The sequence below is a fragment of the Malurus melanocephalus genome, unplaced genomic scaffold, assembly GCF_030028575.1.
Source record: "Malurus melanocephalus ecotype Western Australia unplaced genomic scaffold, MMel_1.1 scaffold_10, whole genome shotgun sequence".
Lineage (NCBI taxonomy): Eukaryota > Metazoa > Chordata > Aves > Passeriformes > Maluridae > Malurus > Malurus melanocephalus.
In genome coordinates this window covers 2,902,762-2,918,005 of record NW_026623242.1, presented here as the reverse complement: position 1 = coordinate 2,918,005, position 15,244 = coordinate 2,902,762, and the positions used below count along the sequence as shown (strand labels likewise).

General features: G+C 40.3%; 1 protein-coding gene across 4 annotated transcripts in view; it reads right to left on the bottom strand.

Annotated features, from left to right (window-relative positions):
• CPSF6 (cleavage and polyadenylation specific factor 6) overlaps positions 1-15,244 on the bottom strand; it is a 32,026-nt gene that overhangs the window by 16,466 nt on the left and 316 nt on the right. For all 4 annotated transcript variants that reach the window (XM_057377563.1, XM_057377571.1, XM_057377579.1 and 1 more), the window contains exons 2-6: positions 4,663-4,872; positions 3,406-3,509; positions 2,534-2,679; positions 1,725-1,898; positions 71-575 (exon numbers count right to left, since the gene is read on the bottom strand). In XM_057377563.1, coding sequence (XP_057233546.1) covers positions 71-575; positions 1,725-1,898; positions 2,534-2,679; positions 3,406-3,509; positions 4,663-4,872 — 1,139 coding nt within the window. The remainder of the gene's footprint in view (positions 1-70; positions 576-1,724; positions 1,899-2,533; positions 2,680-3,405; positions 3,510-4,662; positions 4,873-15,244) is intronic.

The window sequence follows — 15,244 nt, the reverse complement described above, 5'->3', positions numbered from 1 at the left end:
GAAAGATCAAATGCTCTCAACAAGAGGAGCAAAATCTGCTACCCAAGCACATTAGACCAAAAGAACTCACCTTCCAGGTGGCCCATAGTCACCTCTGTCATATGGTGGAGGACGACCATATGGATCTGTTGGAGGTGGGCCACGGCTGTCTGAAGTAGGTATGCCACTATTGGCAGGTGGGGGGAAGAAAGCTGGATTCACATGTGGTGCCGGTGGTGGAGCACCTGGAGGTGGCCCAGGGAGATGTGGAGGAGGGGCAAGAGTCAGGGGTGGCCCAAGAGGACCAGGCGGACGAGGGGGAAATGCACCCGGAGGAGGAGGTGGACCCTGCTGAGGTGGTGGTGGACCTGGTGGCGGCCCATAGCCTGGAACTGGTGGTGGAGGGCCTGGAGGAAGTGGCCCAAGTGGAGGCTGACCAAAAGGCTGTCCTGGAAACAGAACTGGTGGTGGTGGACGGTCACCACGATTAGGAGGTCCAGCTAATGGAGGTGGGAGGACCTGGCCAGGAGGTGGAGGGCCTGGTGGGCCTGGTGGGCCAGGAGGACCTAAGGGTGGACGTGGGGGAGTTTGTCCAGCTAAAATTAAAAAAAGTAAAAATAAAAATAAAAACAAACAAAAAGACAAACAAACAAATAAAATTGAGTGAATAAATACAAGGTAATGCAATTCTTTATAATTCTTTCATTTTTTAATTCTTAAAAACTATGACAAAAAAAACAACCCTCCCTCCCCAAACATTGTGCAACATATACAAGACATGTATGTTCCCACTTTGGGTCTAGTAGCTTGCAAAATTCTTAACTTATCTCTATCTATTGATATTAGATATCTAGAAACAGCTAAGGAGAACAATATTAACTTGAAAACTGATAATTCCCCTCCTCAAATCACTTAATCACCTGCTGTTGTTTCCAAAACCCACAAAAAGATTACGAAAGCTAGAAAACATTGCATCTTACTGCAGCTAGTCTTTCATATGGGGCTTAAGACAAAGCACATATTAAAAGTATGTGTGAAGCTACATAGGAGAAAGTAATGTAAATGCAGTATCCAAACCTTTTAGATTGTCTTTTCTGGTTTTTCAATTTGATTATGCCCCTTGGACTGCTGGCAGACAATCTATTACTGAATGACATTTACTCAAAAATACGTCAGCTGAGGAAAGGACTTCAYAACACAAACCTAACTGTTAAACAGATTTCTTCTGTAACAGATACTTAACTAAAGACCTCCTCTGAAGACCTCCTCTTCAAATTTCTGTTATTTTAAGTGCCAAATAACTGACCTGTCAGTGGGCATGAATCAAAGCTGAATTTCTGATAATGTGAAACCTTGTACTATAATAAGGAATCAGTTACTTTACACTCTGCACACAGACATTCTCAGCACATGTAGCAAATCAGAAATTCTGAACTACACTACAGCAAAGTCAAATGTACTTGCTAACATGACCTATTTTAATTTTTTCATACTTAAAAAATATGCATATTGACATAGTATAAAGAATGTATCTTACAAAGCTGTTATCTTGCTATCAAATCTAGTAAGTACAACTTCCTGTTCAATTTCAACAAAAGAACAGCCAAATCCTACAATCTAGCTGTGAACACTGACTGTGGCTCATTATTGATTTGCCTTGATCTTTATAATTTCCCAAATAAGTATGCCACCCTGAAACAAGAAAACACAAGTAAGACTGAAGGTCCGTAAAGGAATAATTTTACCTGGGAAAGGCGGTGGTGGCCCTCCTGGCCCTGCCGGTCCAGGGAATCTGTCTCCACCTGGAATGGCACCTGGAAAACGGCCCCGGCCTCTATTACTGGGTGGAAATGCTGCTCTTGAGCTTCCTCCTGGGGGACCAGCTTTACCTTCCCCAGACATCTGGCCTGACTGTGTGGCTGCAATGGAAAAGCAAAAGTGTCATTACTTACATCAAAATAGGTTAAGTATTTCATCACTTCATCTGAAGTTTTATGCAGCACCACCTTATGAGCACCAACTTGTTCCCTGTACCCAAACCTAATACACTTGGGGAGGAAAACATTCTTTGCTATAATATTATGCCCCATACTAAAGGACGAGGATCGGGAGAGACTGCCAAACCTTCCTTCAAGGAAGCCCAAGGCCCCAAACAATTAGGACTGGGAAACACAAGACATGCTGCTGAAGTACAACACAGAACCTCTCTTCTCCATTCTGTCATAAGTACACATGGTTCACACACTGGAATTTAGTTTATCTACAAACGTTATGTTTCTAAATGTTCTTGTGCATTTTTTTTTTGATAATTACATCTACAAGAAACTGGAAAGCATCTCCAGCTGTTAAGACAAGAGTTACAAAAACTCTTTCAGAATGCAGCAGCTCTTCAGTGTATTAAGAGATTCCTTTAAACAATGATATAACTTTATTCACCTGAACTATAAGTATTTTATAGCTATTTTAAACTGTGTAAAAATTATACGATGCTGAGCTAAAAACATGCCGTTCTACTTTCTCTCCTTTTCCAAGACAGCACCTAAGAAAAGCTTACTTTTCCTTGACTGCATTTCAAACTGACTCAGAAACTGTTTATTACACGGAGTTACAACAGGATTCTGCCCATGCAATTCTCTTTTAGGCAACAAATCCATCAACTTTTTGGAGGATGCTTCCGATCCCACACCCACAAGGGCAAACCTGAAAGGAAACAAAAAATGTTACACCACAATTTTTCCSTTTGCTGATATCCTGACACCTCATGAAAAAGATGATACAGTAAGCAAAAGAATACTTGAAAACTAGACAGAGAAACTGTCTCAGAGGTTTAGTCCAGTTTTCAGAACAGATAAAATAACTTATTCTAGGACATACAAGAAAAAATAAAAGAGCGAGGTACAAGATGCATCAAAATATATCACAAAAAAGGCAGCTTTTTGGTGGACTATCAACAGACTACAATGAATTTAAATGACCAAGTTATTAAGCATAGACTGTGTTCTCATTACTGCCAAAGAGATTGAAAGGCAATGAAAGTTAGGTTGTCATTGAGAAAGGGGCTTCAGCACTTACTTTGAACAGCTAATGGAAAATAAAGATGCAAATAAAGAAGTAATAATGAAGTTTGGGAAACAGTATTTACACTGAGGAAAAACAAGCCATCATCACCACACCAACTGAAATAGAGGAATAGTCTTAAACAAAGACAACCAGCAAGCTTTAACTCACAAAATAACGAGACATACAATACCATCACAAAAACTGATACCTGAAATTTAAGTCATTAGTATGACATTACATGCCCAATCACTTCTAGGTCAATAGGCAAAGATTAGCAGTTCAAAGACTGACAATTATGAAGACTGAGAACTCCTTCCCCTCCCAAACTTCAGTCCACATACAGAAAAAACAAATGCAACTTCTTACCCTTTAGACTGGCCATTAGCACGATTTTCAAAAAATTTTATCTCCAAAATATCATTTACCCCCAGTGAATGAACTGCTTCAGTTAAGTCTTCATCTGTTGTCCACTGAAAAATATTTTTAATATTCAACTATGAGAGTTTATCCAAAACACCAGGCAAAGGGCAACTAAATTTCCCATGGATGTGTGTGTGTGTGTGAAATTCAYACAAGGAATTCTTTATTCAAGCTGTCAATATATTCTGACTTCGGGAGGGGTCATTTTTATTTCACAATTCAACTACTAGCTCAGCTAATTCAAGCGCATTTTACCAATTCCATTCATGTATTTCACAGTGGGAAAACTAAAGTCAACAGTCAGGTCCTTTACTTACCGATCAGCTCCTGAAACACTGTTATAACTAAGGAAAAAAACACCCATAAAATTTTTTTTTCAAGTTTCGTCCTAGTAAGAAATAAATCAGAAGGGAAAAAAACTCAAATAAGAATTTTGCATATGTGGACCCCAAAGAAATTGATTTCATGTAAACAGATAAAAGCTCCATTTAATTCAGCTACTGACCAGATCTTGCACTGTTTGCTTAACTGCCATTGATTTTAAAATGCTTTAATTCTAACAAAGGTAATTGTCTTAATGGCAACTGCAGTTCAGTGAGTTACCATAAATAAACCTGTTCTTCTTGGACAGAGAAATGAGCCTCAAGACAAATACCTGAAAACAGTTATGTTGTAAGAGTCACTGCCGACAGAAAAGGCCCTGGAAAATGTGAAAAGTAATTTCAAGAAAATCCCAGAGAAGCTTCAACTTCCTTTTAAACTAAAACCTTCAGCAAGAGTTTACTAAAAATTGGGTTTGCTTAGTAACCTTTAAGTATTTTCAGGCATGAAGTATTTAATAGTTTAAACTCATTCTCTTCTTTCACTTGGTTCTCTGAAAACCTAAAGAACAAACACAGTAGCACAAATATCCCTTCATAACACTTAAAACATGAAGTTTATATTTACTGAAGACTTCCTTGATTTTTTAAGACATCACAACAGCTCCAGACAGGCTCACCAAATTTCAGGTAAAATGAAAAAAAAGCCCACAACCACAAATAAAAATTAAAGAAAACCAAATCAATAACAAAACTAAACCCATCTGATTTTTTTGTAGTCATAATATTTCATATGAAACATTTTAAAGCAAAAATGTTTTACAAATAGTTATGTCCATAATTAAAATTCCCGTCTAAAGCCAAAAAGCAGTAAGATACTTACCCAAGTGAGATTTCCAATGTACAAGGCAATTCTCTTTCCAGTATACGTATAGACAACATTTGGTGCAGCTCCTTTACCTACATCATCCCCAACAGATGGTGGAAGAGAATCCATGTAATCACGATCCTCTGGAGCATCTCCATTATTTGCAGATGGAGAAATTACATCATCATATAAATCAATCTGATCATGCCCACCATATTCAGCCTCCTAAAATAAAAAAAAAAAAAAATACCTTCATTAAAAATAATGTTACTCTTAAAACTTATTGAAGCAAAAAGTTTTCAAAACTGCCATGTTCCACAGACACAGTAAGTCTGATCCAACACCTACACAACATGCCTGCTGAAAAGCTAAACCCCAGTTTCATCCAGATCAAAACATAAAACTCTTATGACTCCTATTCAAAACCTACATGGAAAAAAATACTTCTGGCCACTCTTTTCCACTGTGATACTTTTCCTCTTGTAATACAAGCAAGAATCAAAAGATCCATAATCTACTCCCAGAACTGTATATATTAGAAAGCACAAGTGTCATGGTTTAATCCCAGATTGCAACTAAGTCCCACACAGCTGCTCACTTCTCCTTCAACCACTCCATGGGATGTGGGAGAAAAATCAGAAAAAGGCTAAAACCTGTGGGCTAAGAACACCTTAAAAACTGAAAAAAAAAGTTAACCTTCCCTGAGCAGTGATCAGCCCCTTTCAGCCAAACCCCATCAGTTTATGTACTGGGTGGGCATGATGCTCATCCATCTGATGATTTCCTATAATACAGTAGGACTCATCAGTACACAAGGTATATTGCATCTCATTTTCTGGTAGTTTATTATACAATGGGGCCCCTTCAGCACATGTTATCTTCTCCTCTGGTGACATTCTGAAATCTTTGTCCAAGATTCAAAATTCAAATCTTTGTCCAAATCCAAGATTCTTGGGCAACTGGGATTTCCAACTTAAGCTCACTGTGTGATCACTGCATCTCACTTATTTCATCTAGCACCAGCTGCATGATGTGTAGAGAAGACTCTCCCTTTGAACATCCAGCCCAGGCAGCCACTAAGCAGCTGGAGGAGCTGTGCTGCAGTCTCATGAGGGGCTGTGCTTCAGCACCAATCTCTCCCAAAGCAGCTCAAGACCCTTGATTACATTCTAGCATCTCTTTCAGCTGGTGTATAGCAGGCCTCAGATACTCTGTATTCCCAATTCCATGAGAGCACTGAAGAGGGACTGGAATCTCCCCTGGTGCTTTCTGCTATACACTCCAGGTAGGGTCATTTGCTCTGGCTGTAGTGTGGACCACATTTTTACATCTTGCTCTGCCCAGACTGGCCCAGGGGCTATTGCATGAACTATTCCCATTTAATTTGTTCAAAAGCCTGTTGTTGCTCAGGGCCTCATTTGAAATCAYTCTTCTTCCAGGCCATTTGACAGAGCAGGCTTACAATCAGACTGCAATTTGGAATATGTGCTTTCTCCAAAAACCCCCAAGACCTGAGAAAGCTTGTGTTTGTTTCTTAGTTCATGGAGACGTTGCTGCTATTTTGTTGATCACATCCATTAGCACATGACATCCATCTTGCCATTTTATTCTGAAAACCTCAATCTCCCACACCGTCCCTTAACCTTACTTTGTTTTATGGCAAAATCAGCTTTTGGAATAATTTGGACTATTTCCTTCCCTTTCTCAAAAACTTCAGCTCCCGGATGGCCCCACACAATATCATCAATGTACTGCAAGTGTTTCAGAACTTCACCATGTTCCAATGCAGTCTGGATCGGTCCATARCATTGGTAGGGCTATGTTTCCACCCCTGAGGCAATGGATTCTAGGTCTAGTGGGCATTCCTTCAAGTGAAAATAAATTGTGGCCTGTCAAAGGTATTGAAATGCATTAGTAATATCAATTGTGGCAAACCACTTGGCAGCTTTTGACTCCGCTCGTWTTGGAGCTCCAGCATGTCCAGCACGGCAGCACTCAGCCACAGTGTGACTTCATTCAGGCCATGATAGCTCGTTGTTAGTCTCCACTCTCCATTATACTTTCACACGGGCCATATGGTACTGCTTGACTCTTCAGCTGATAAATCAGCTTGTGGGTGGAAATCATGGAGTCTCGGCTGGTGTGATGCTGCTGCCAGTGCAATGCTGTGGTAGCGATCGGCACCTGTTCTCTGACCTTCACCAACCCCACAACAGAAGGGTCCTCCAAGAGACCAGGCAAGATAGGCAGACACTTAACTTCCTCCATCTCTGAGGCAGTGGTACTGAACACTCACCAGTACTACTCTGGGCCCTTGAATTACCCTCTCCTGAGACAGTCTATGCCAGGGACACATAGAATCTCTGGGCCAGACACAGTGGGGTGCTTTTGCCACATATGCCCACTCTGGCTCACTTCAGCCTCCAATACAGTCATCTGCTGAGATCCTTCTCACTCTCTCTAGAAACAGAAATGGGTTCTGCCCCTGCAGAGCTGGATAGCATTGGGGTACCTTGGGCATTGGTAGCTACATGAGTTGTACACTCCTGTGGCCTGATGTGCCAGGCCACAGGATCCACATGCTCCTGCAAATATGATGATGGTGTGCTCTGGACAAGTTTCTGCCCCATGGGTCACGTGCACTGGAATTCGTCCAGGTCTGTGGGTGGCTGAGCATTTTCTAGTACTGGATACCTCTGTGGTGGCCCACTTGTCTGGGTGACATAGAACACCTTCCTTGAAGGGATGTCTTTCCTCCACACTCCACARTAGTCGCCTTCCAGAGGCTGAGGACTTGTGGCCTCTTGCCAATTGCCTTGTCAATCCCCTTTCCCTAGAAGCTGATCCCAGCTGCTCAGCTTCCCGGCTCTCTAATTCCAGGCTGCTAGCCCTGTTATCCAGCATCCAAGCAGTCATGTGATCATATGCTCACCTCGGTGACAGATGAAATCTTTTCGCCCATTCCACAGCTCTCTTGGGGACAGTAGTCCCCTTTTGTTCTGCCTCTTCCTGCTTTTCTTGTGATGGCCCTGCTTTGTCCCCCTTTACTAAAAGAGCTCCCTTGTGTAYATTTCTCCTGTTGGAAAGGGGTGACTGATACTGGCAGGGTGCTCTGGTTCAGCTGCATCAACTGCTGTAAGGGTATGAGCAGCTGCAGCACCTGCCACCAAGGTCTGAGTAGCCACAGTGCCTATCATGGGGTTTGAGTAGCTGCAAATAATTGCTTAACCCTAAACAAGACCTGGCACATAATCATGGCTCCTGGCAGTARAGCCATGCTTGTTTCAACATCCCAAGGATACCCAAAATTTTCAAGAGCTATTGTCATTAGTCTGGCAGAGAAGGGGAAGGTATGGGATCATATCTCCTCCATAGCTTAGATCTCAGAGTATGAAAGGTAAAAGGTGTAATCATTTATAGCTTCCACACATCGCTTACAAAGTACAAAGATGACAGCAGTGCTGAGTGAGATTGCTTTCACAACCAGCAATTCTGTCGTACCATATGCCAGTGTTCACAAGCTCATTGAATGGCTTGGGTTAGAAACCTTAAAGATCATCTAGTTCCAAGYCTCCTTCTGTGGGCAGGAATATCTTCCACTAAACCAGACTGCTTATGTTAAAGTACAACATAATAACTTTAGACCAGCTCCCACGGTGATAAACAGCTCAACAAGGAGCACACACTGGAAGTAAGAAGTTAAATGATGGAGCTCTAAGAACAAGCAGAACAGCTGAGAGCATAAAATCAACATTGTGTCCAATGACTATTAAACAAATATAATGAATGTTTGTAACAAATTTGTTCTAGCATGTTCTAGTCAGATTTGYTGTTTYCTCAACCTGCAAGCCCCACGATGGATAACAAAAAAAGGGTTATCATGGATAAACTCCAGCCAGCAAGTAAGTACCACACAGGCACTGCTCAGTCCATCCCTTAAACCCTGTGGAACATGGAAAGAGGATCGGGAAAAAGGTAAAAAAACTGACAGTTGAGACTAGAACAATTTAATAACTGAAATGAAGCAAAATACAAAAATAATAATGGTGATGATGAAAAGGGAGATGACAAGAGATGAAATAATGCACAAGAGAGGTAAGTGATGCATAATACAACTGCTCACCACCCACTGACCAATGTCCAGCCCATCTGCAAGCAGCAATCACCCCCCTAAGCCAACTCCTCCCCGTTTATACACTGGACTCTCAYAGCTGCTCCAGAACAGGAACTGACTCACCAGCTTCTGGTACCAGAGATAATTCAACATCCACTCTGAATTCTTACCTACGATTTGTAACTATTTGTATCTAGAAACTCACAGAAGCGTCCTACACAGAATGGTTCAAGGTAAATATGGCAGCTAGAGTGAAACAAGCCAGACTCCACGAAACAGAGGCTGCAAAGCTACCAATGTTTGCTGCAAGCCCAATATATCCACAACCTTCATYAGAAGATCCACTGTCTTGAAAAAATGAAAATATTATCAACTACTCCTCATACAGGGAAAGTGTAATATAAATAATATAAWTTTTTAAAACAAAAACAACCAGGTAAACTGAGTTTTGGCATTGTCAATCAGGTAGATTTAACCCTCAGTAAACTGCACTGTCCCAATACGCTTTGAACTTCCACAGCAAAATATCTTTCTTAAGGTAAGCTTATCACTATTAAGTAAGAGTTTCATATTTCACCCAGTCTGTCCAGTTCCTCCATTTGATTCCTCCTGTCAACATAGCTAATGAAATCGCGTTCACAGAACAGCCTGAAACAGGCCTAAATATGACATGCTACAGCTAGATCAAGGTTGATGCCACAAAGCAATTAAGGAAATGTGCAGTAATTCCAATCTTCTGTGTATATAAATRATGGCTTCAGGGAAGCAGAATTTAGTCTTGATAGACAGATGTAAACAGGCAATCACCAATGTTACAGCAGACGTATGTAAACTAACCTGTGTGAGTTCAGMATTGCCCAAATACCAGAGTGGGCAGCAGTCCACATCTGCTGCACTTCCCGAGTGACAAGAAACTCCTCCGAAACAGTTCATTTGTATCACACATGCTTTCAGCTCACCATCAGTGGAGGGAGAGAATTATTACAGCAGCAGTCTGCATTGGGAGKGGGGGCAGGGCAGGAAACGTGCCTAAAGCATCAGCGTCTTAATTTAAATAAAGACACAAGAGAAAACCTGATGATGTTCACTATAACCTCTTCCTACATCATGCYGGTTTTGCAGTCAGCAAACTGAAATCATTCAGTTACCAATCTGTCAGCAAGGTGTGTGCTTAGATGATTAAGAATGATTTGAACCAGCAACTGCAACTGGTGAATGTTACACAAGATCCAACAACCCTTTCTCCTTCACACGTGTTCTGTGGAAATTTACCTAAGCACACCCTTCCTTCCTAGATGCAGAAAAGGACAAAAGTTAAGAAGTACTGCTTCTCTAGTCTCAGCTTTTAAACAAATGYTCTGTCTGTATCAGGAGCCAATTCCAACTTCCTTAGTTACAACGAAGCCATCAAGCATGAAGAGAAATTATTTCAGCTCAGTTACTGTAATTCACAATCTTGCAGATAACATGCTAAGAAACTAAGCAAGTACTGCTGTTCTGGCCCCCTTTAAAACCAAATCAGACAGCAATAAATTTCCAAAGTCTATTTTTTAACTAGATCACAGTCTGAAATATTTCATCATTTTCTCTGGAAAATCAGGACAGAAATTCCACTTTCTGTGTTAATAAGTGGGATAGGGTGAAACATTCCAATAYGAAAGGAATAAATACATGGAACTTCATGGCCAGAAGGGGAAAACTAATCATGTTATTTGTTTCTTGGAACTTAGCAGGCATACTCCACTGAGTTGCAGAGAACCATTCTTCCTTTACAAGTGCTATTTTGGAAATGGCTTTTGCTGTGAAGCAAAATTTCTTTAAGCTGTCCATATGTCTGTTAGACTTGCTTTTTCTGCAGACCTTTGTCCAATACAACAGTTAAACAATAACTTGCACTTAAAAAACACATTAAAAAATCAGTGAGATAAATAAAATATCATGAAAAATATTTAGTGTCACTTCCGGATAAAATAAAGATAAAAACTAAGCTTCTTCTTTACCTTTTTTTTTCCCTCAAGTTACAATAATTGTGGTCAAAAACTCTAAATATGTATTAGTATCCTCACTTAAAAAAAAATAAAAAAACTTTGCAGGTCCTGAAGAACAAAGGCATAAACAAAAATCTTTACAGTCTTGATTAACTGTCTGAACATACAAACTGGAACCTTAACAAAAACGGTTGTCTTTGATATTTGTATTTCTGAAACAGCAAGCTGCCTATGGCAAAAACATCCAGTACAGTGGACAAGTTTGTTAGACCATAAGATTCATATTTACAGGTCCAAATGCTCTTGGCTCTATAACCGGCACAGCACTAAAATTTAAGCCACCTGATCCCTTGTAACTAAAAATTACAGAGTAATTACAGAGTTACACAGAATAACTCAAAATGCACAAGTAATCAAAAATATAAACTAAACATATGTAGTATTACTATTCACATTAAAACAAAGCCAAGAAGGGCCAGATTAAGATGGTCTCAAGTTTTTCTGGAATTTGATATTTACCAATCAATATACAGAAGTTTTGTCTTCCCACAGCACCTTTCAGCAGAACTGACAAAATGCATATGCCAGAAYGTTATTATGTATACATTTTATAACACATGCAGGTCTGCCAGCTTATGTTTTTTAGGCCAGGACAGCCCTTCTGAGCAGAAATTTATTTTACCACAATGCGTCCATCCCCTCCCACAATAAAACACCTGTCTTCCCAATATAAAGGCTGGTTTACATAACTGGCTTTAACTGGCCACTAAATGCTAGCTTTTATTATTTATCACAGACAAAAAAAAMCCCTTCATGTTACAGATCTGAAGTCAAGACAGTAACTAACACATTCCYAAGATACTGTAGTTTTCAGATAATTTATCTCTTAACTCCTTATTCCATCTAAATAACTTTTATTATCCAGTTACAAAATAGTCAAAGTCAAAACTCTTTCATTCCTAATTTGTTAGCATTTAAATATCAAAATAGAACACTACAGCCATGTTTAGACATATCCACAATGCAACTACTAATATTTACTCTTTAAGAGTTATAAACAAAGCAAGCACTTTTTTCCATAGAATTAAAGTAAGAAAGATATCCTTAAATTCTTATGCATCCTCTTCCCGATTAGAAAGATTTTTATATGTACATATCTGTATAATAAACCATTTTTTAATGTTTAACTATATGCATGAGCCCATGTGGAAGAAAAACCSTGAGCCTGCAAAATGCAAAGCTGATCAGAGCATCGGGAAACTTGACAATGCATGGTCAAATCTTCACGACTGCAAGAAAGCAACCCAGTTTGCTGGCCAAAGTGGCAAGTAGCCTCGAGTCAGGGCCAAACTGGCCTCCTGCAAAAGCTCCTTATTATCTCAGTATCATGCAGCAATACTCTACACGTTTTGTGTATAATACCCTAATATTTTCTAGAGCACCCAACCTTACTGAGAGTCTTCTGCCCACAAGAGAATGCCAGCCTCAGGTATTTGTAAACAGATAACAGTTCTCATGAGCAGCACAGATCTCCCGCTCTCGAAGAGCAAGATGTGTAACATGTAAGGAGCTGCTCAAAGCATACTATTCCATGCAATACCTATTTCTAACAGGTCACAAGTAATGCATGCAATAGTACTACATTTATGAGGCTATCATCTCAAAATGAGACTTAAACAAAAAGACTGCTGCATGGGGAAGCCAGCTTAGAAGAAAAAAATTAAAAATGACTCAACCAAGTTCTCCAAGAAAAAGAGAGAAAAAAGAAAGCACAATTTAAAAAGAATGCAACTGGTCAGAGCCAAATTGACTAAAGCTCTTAGCCCAAGGATAAAAAAAATGGGAATATGATGAACAATAAGTTAATAAAAGAATAAGAAGCAACACTGACAGATGATGAGCTTCAGATGAAATAGGAAAGATGTACTTTCACTAAAAAGATCTGATATCAAGTTAGTCAAGCACAYTGCAACCAACATTAAATACAACCCAAGACAGTTTACAGTTGTCATGCATTTTAGCCAGCTTGCAAATCCATGGCTCGTGGTCTTTATTTCACCTTTACAGCCTACGGTTCATTTAGTGCTAATCAAGCAGAACATCCCTGCCCTTCTTGTCTTGGAAAAAGGGCATTAAAAAAATAGAATAGCCTCAGGGATGAGTACCTTGAGGCCCAGAATAAGACAAAACAACCAAGGGAAGTTTATTCTGCCACAAATCCCAAATGAAGGGTTAAGTCCAGATGCAAAAAAAAAGTTTTGTCCCAGTTTGGGGATAAATACACTTTAATACTGCATGCAGAAAAACAGCAAAGCTCCACAGTATGTTTCTCAGTCCCTGTTACTGCCAAAACCAGTGGAAAGGTTTTCTACAGTCCAACAAATATTAGTAAGCCATATTAATGTAGTGCAACAAAATCAAAAGAAAATAGCTTATTGSTTTAACACACTAAGACAATTTTTCTTTACAAATACAGTGTTCTGTAAAATGCCTGTTATATAAACCAATTAATAATGCAAATCATTTTCTTGCTAAAGCATTTTCTTAACGGTTAACTTCAACATCCACAGAACTATAGCCCATCCCATCCACTTAACCTGTCGCCTTCAAATCAGGAACCGTAATTCATGAATAAAAGTTTCTAGACAGCCCTTCACAATGATGTCAGAATCAAGAGGTAGCAACTAATAAAATAACTCGCCTTCTTTCACATGACAGAAGAAAAYGGGAAAGTGCAGAGACATCAATCTCTCATAGTAAAACTTTTTAATTGTCTCTTACAGTAAAACTTCTAAGTTGTCACAGGACCTGCTCAAACAGTATTCTTTTAAATAGAAAGTCACAAAAATGAAATTTGGAAAAGAACAAACAGCAATTTTTTGGGGTGTGCAAAGCAAACAAAAACACAAAAGAAAACCCCCTAAAATAAACAAAATTCCCGAAGTCAAGCTAATGGAAAAAAAAAAAAAGAGCAGTAGCCTCTTCTCACCTTTCTGCACTATATTTTGCAAGATTCATGAACTGAAGCAAYAGAATGCAGAAATGCAAACCCAGAAGGGAAGCAACTGGGATGAATACACTGAAAAAAGCAGAATGATCCCTGCCCGCTAGAATAAGCTAAAATAAATTATCACAAGACTCTCTTCATTAGTACCACTATGGCTATAGAGAATATCAACAGTAATGATGACCTGAGTGGACCAGTACCATGCAAGTGAAGCAGATCATTCCCATCACTTTTGTTCTGGCATTCCCTCTCTACACTATACATTCAGCACACAACTACTCTACTCTGAGGGCTTCTGCACACATGAATTACACAAACACTACCAGATTCAAATGAGGTTTTTTTCCCCTGAAAAACTTAGTTTGTTACCAGTTTTATCTAGCATTGATTAAACCAAATTCAAGTTATCAGAATCTCCAAAAATGTACTCTTCCACTGAATGGTGTTTGTCCTAGGGTTCATTTCAATTTAAATGCATATAATCGATCTGCAACTGTAGGGAGAAACCTTCACATGCACACAAASTAACAACAAATCACTCCTCTTCATCAACTCCTCTTAGTATGGCATTCTTTCATAATATACCTTTACGAGATTATTAATACTTAGAATTACTGTATTAATTGATACATGAAGAAAAAAAGTCTTCTAAGAAAGTTGCTGAGAAAGTTACAAATTACCTATGAATTCCAAAACCATTACCTATTTCCCAGTTCTCTGTAGGACAAGCTGGCATGCAGCTGGGCCCTGTAAGTGCCTCAAAGTGCAGTTGTTCCCGGCTATTCATGCTCTAGGGCAGGAACAAAGCAATCTGGGGCAACTCAACCTGGAAAAGTGCAGCACTCGCTAACAGGACAGATGGCATGCAAAACTGACACAAACATCTACTTCGGTAGGAAAGGTGGCACACGGTAAAGATGAGGTGAAAAATAAAAAGGATTACAAAAGTGGACTAATAATCCAGAGAAGTTCTGTTTATTTCATCCACATTTCCTCAACAAAATACGAACTCGTCCTGTAAAAAAGGCTTGCGCAACTTCTGTTCTAATGGAACATAATAACGAAGAAAACAAACAAAAAAAAAGAAAATATAAAAAGCGAGATMCTTTTTCCAGTGCTGCAGAATAAAGCCGCACTAGTTCCGCCTCCCCCGCAAAGCGCGGCCGAGAAACAGCCACCGCTCGGCGGCTTTTTGATTCATCTGCGAACAATGGCAGCGCTTCCCCTCCGCCGCCAGCAGGAAGGGGCCGCTCTCCCACCGCATCCGGGAGGGTCCCGTCCGCCGAGCCGGCGCGGGAGAGCCCTCTGGAGCGGCCCCCGAGAAGGCAAGGCAGAGAGTGTGGAAGGCTGGTAAGAAGCGAGCGAGAAAGGGAAGGAAGGCGCTCGCCCCCGGCGCGTTCAGCCCGCCGGCAGCAGCCCCCTCTGAGCGCCAGGCGCGCTCTCCGCCCAGCCGGGCCCGCCGCCGGCACCCGCGGCCCGGGCGTGAGG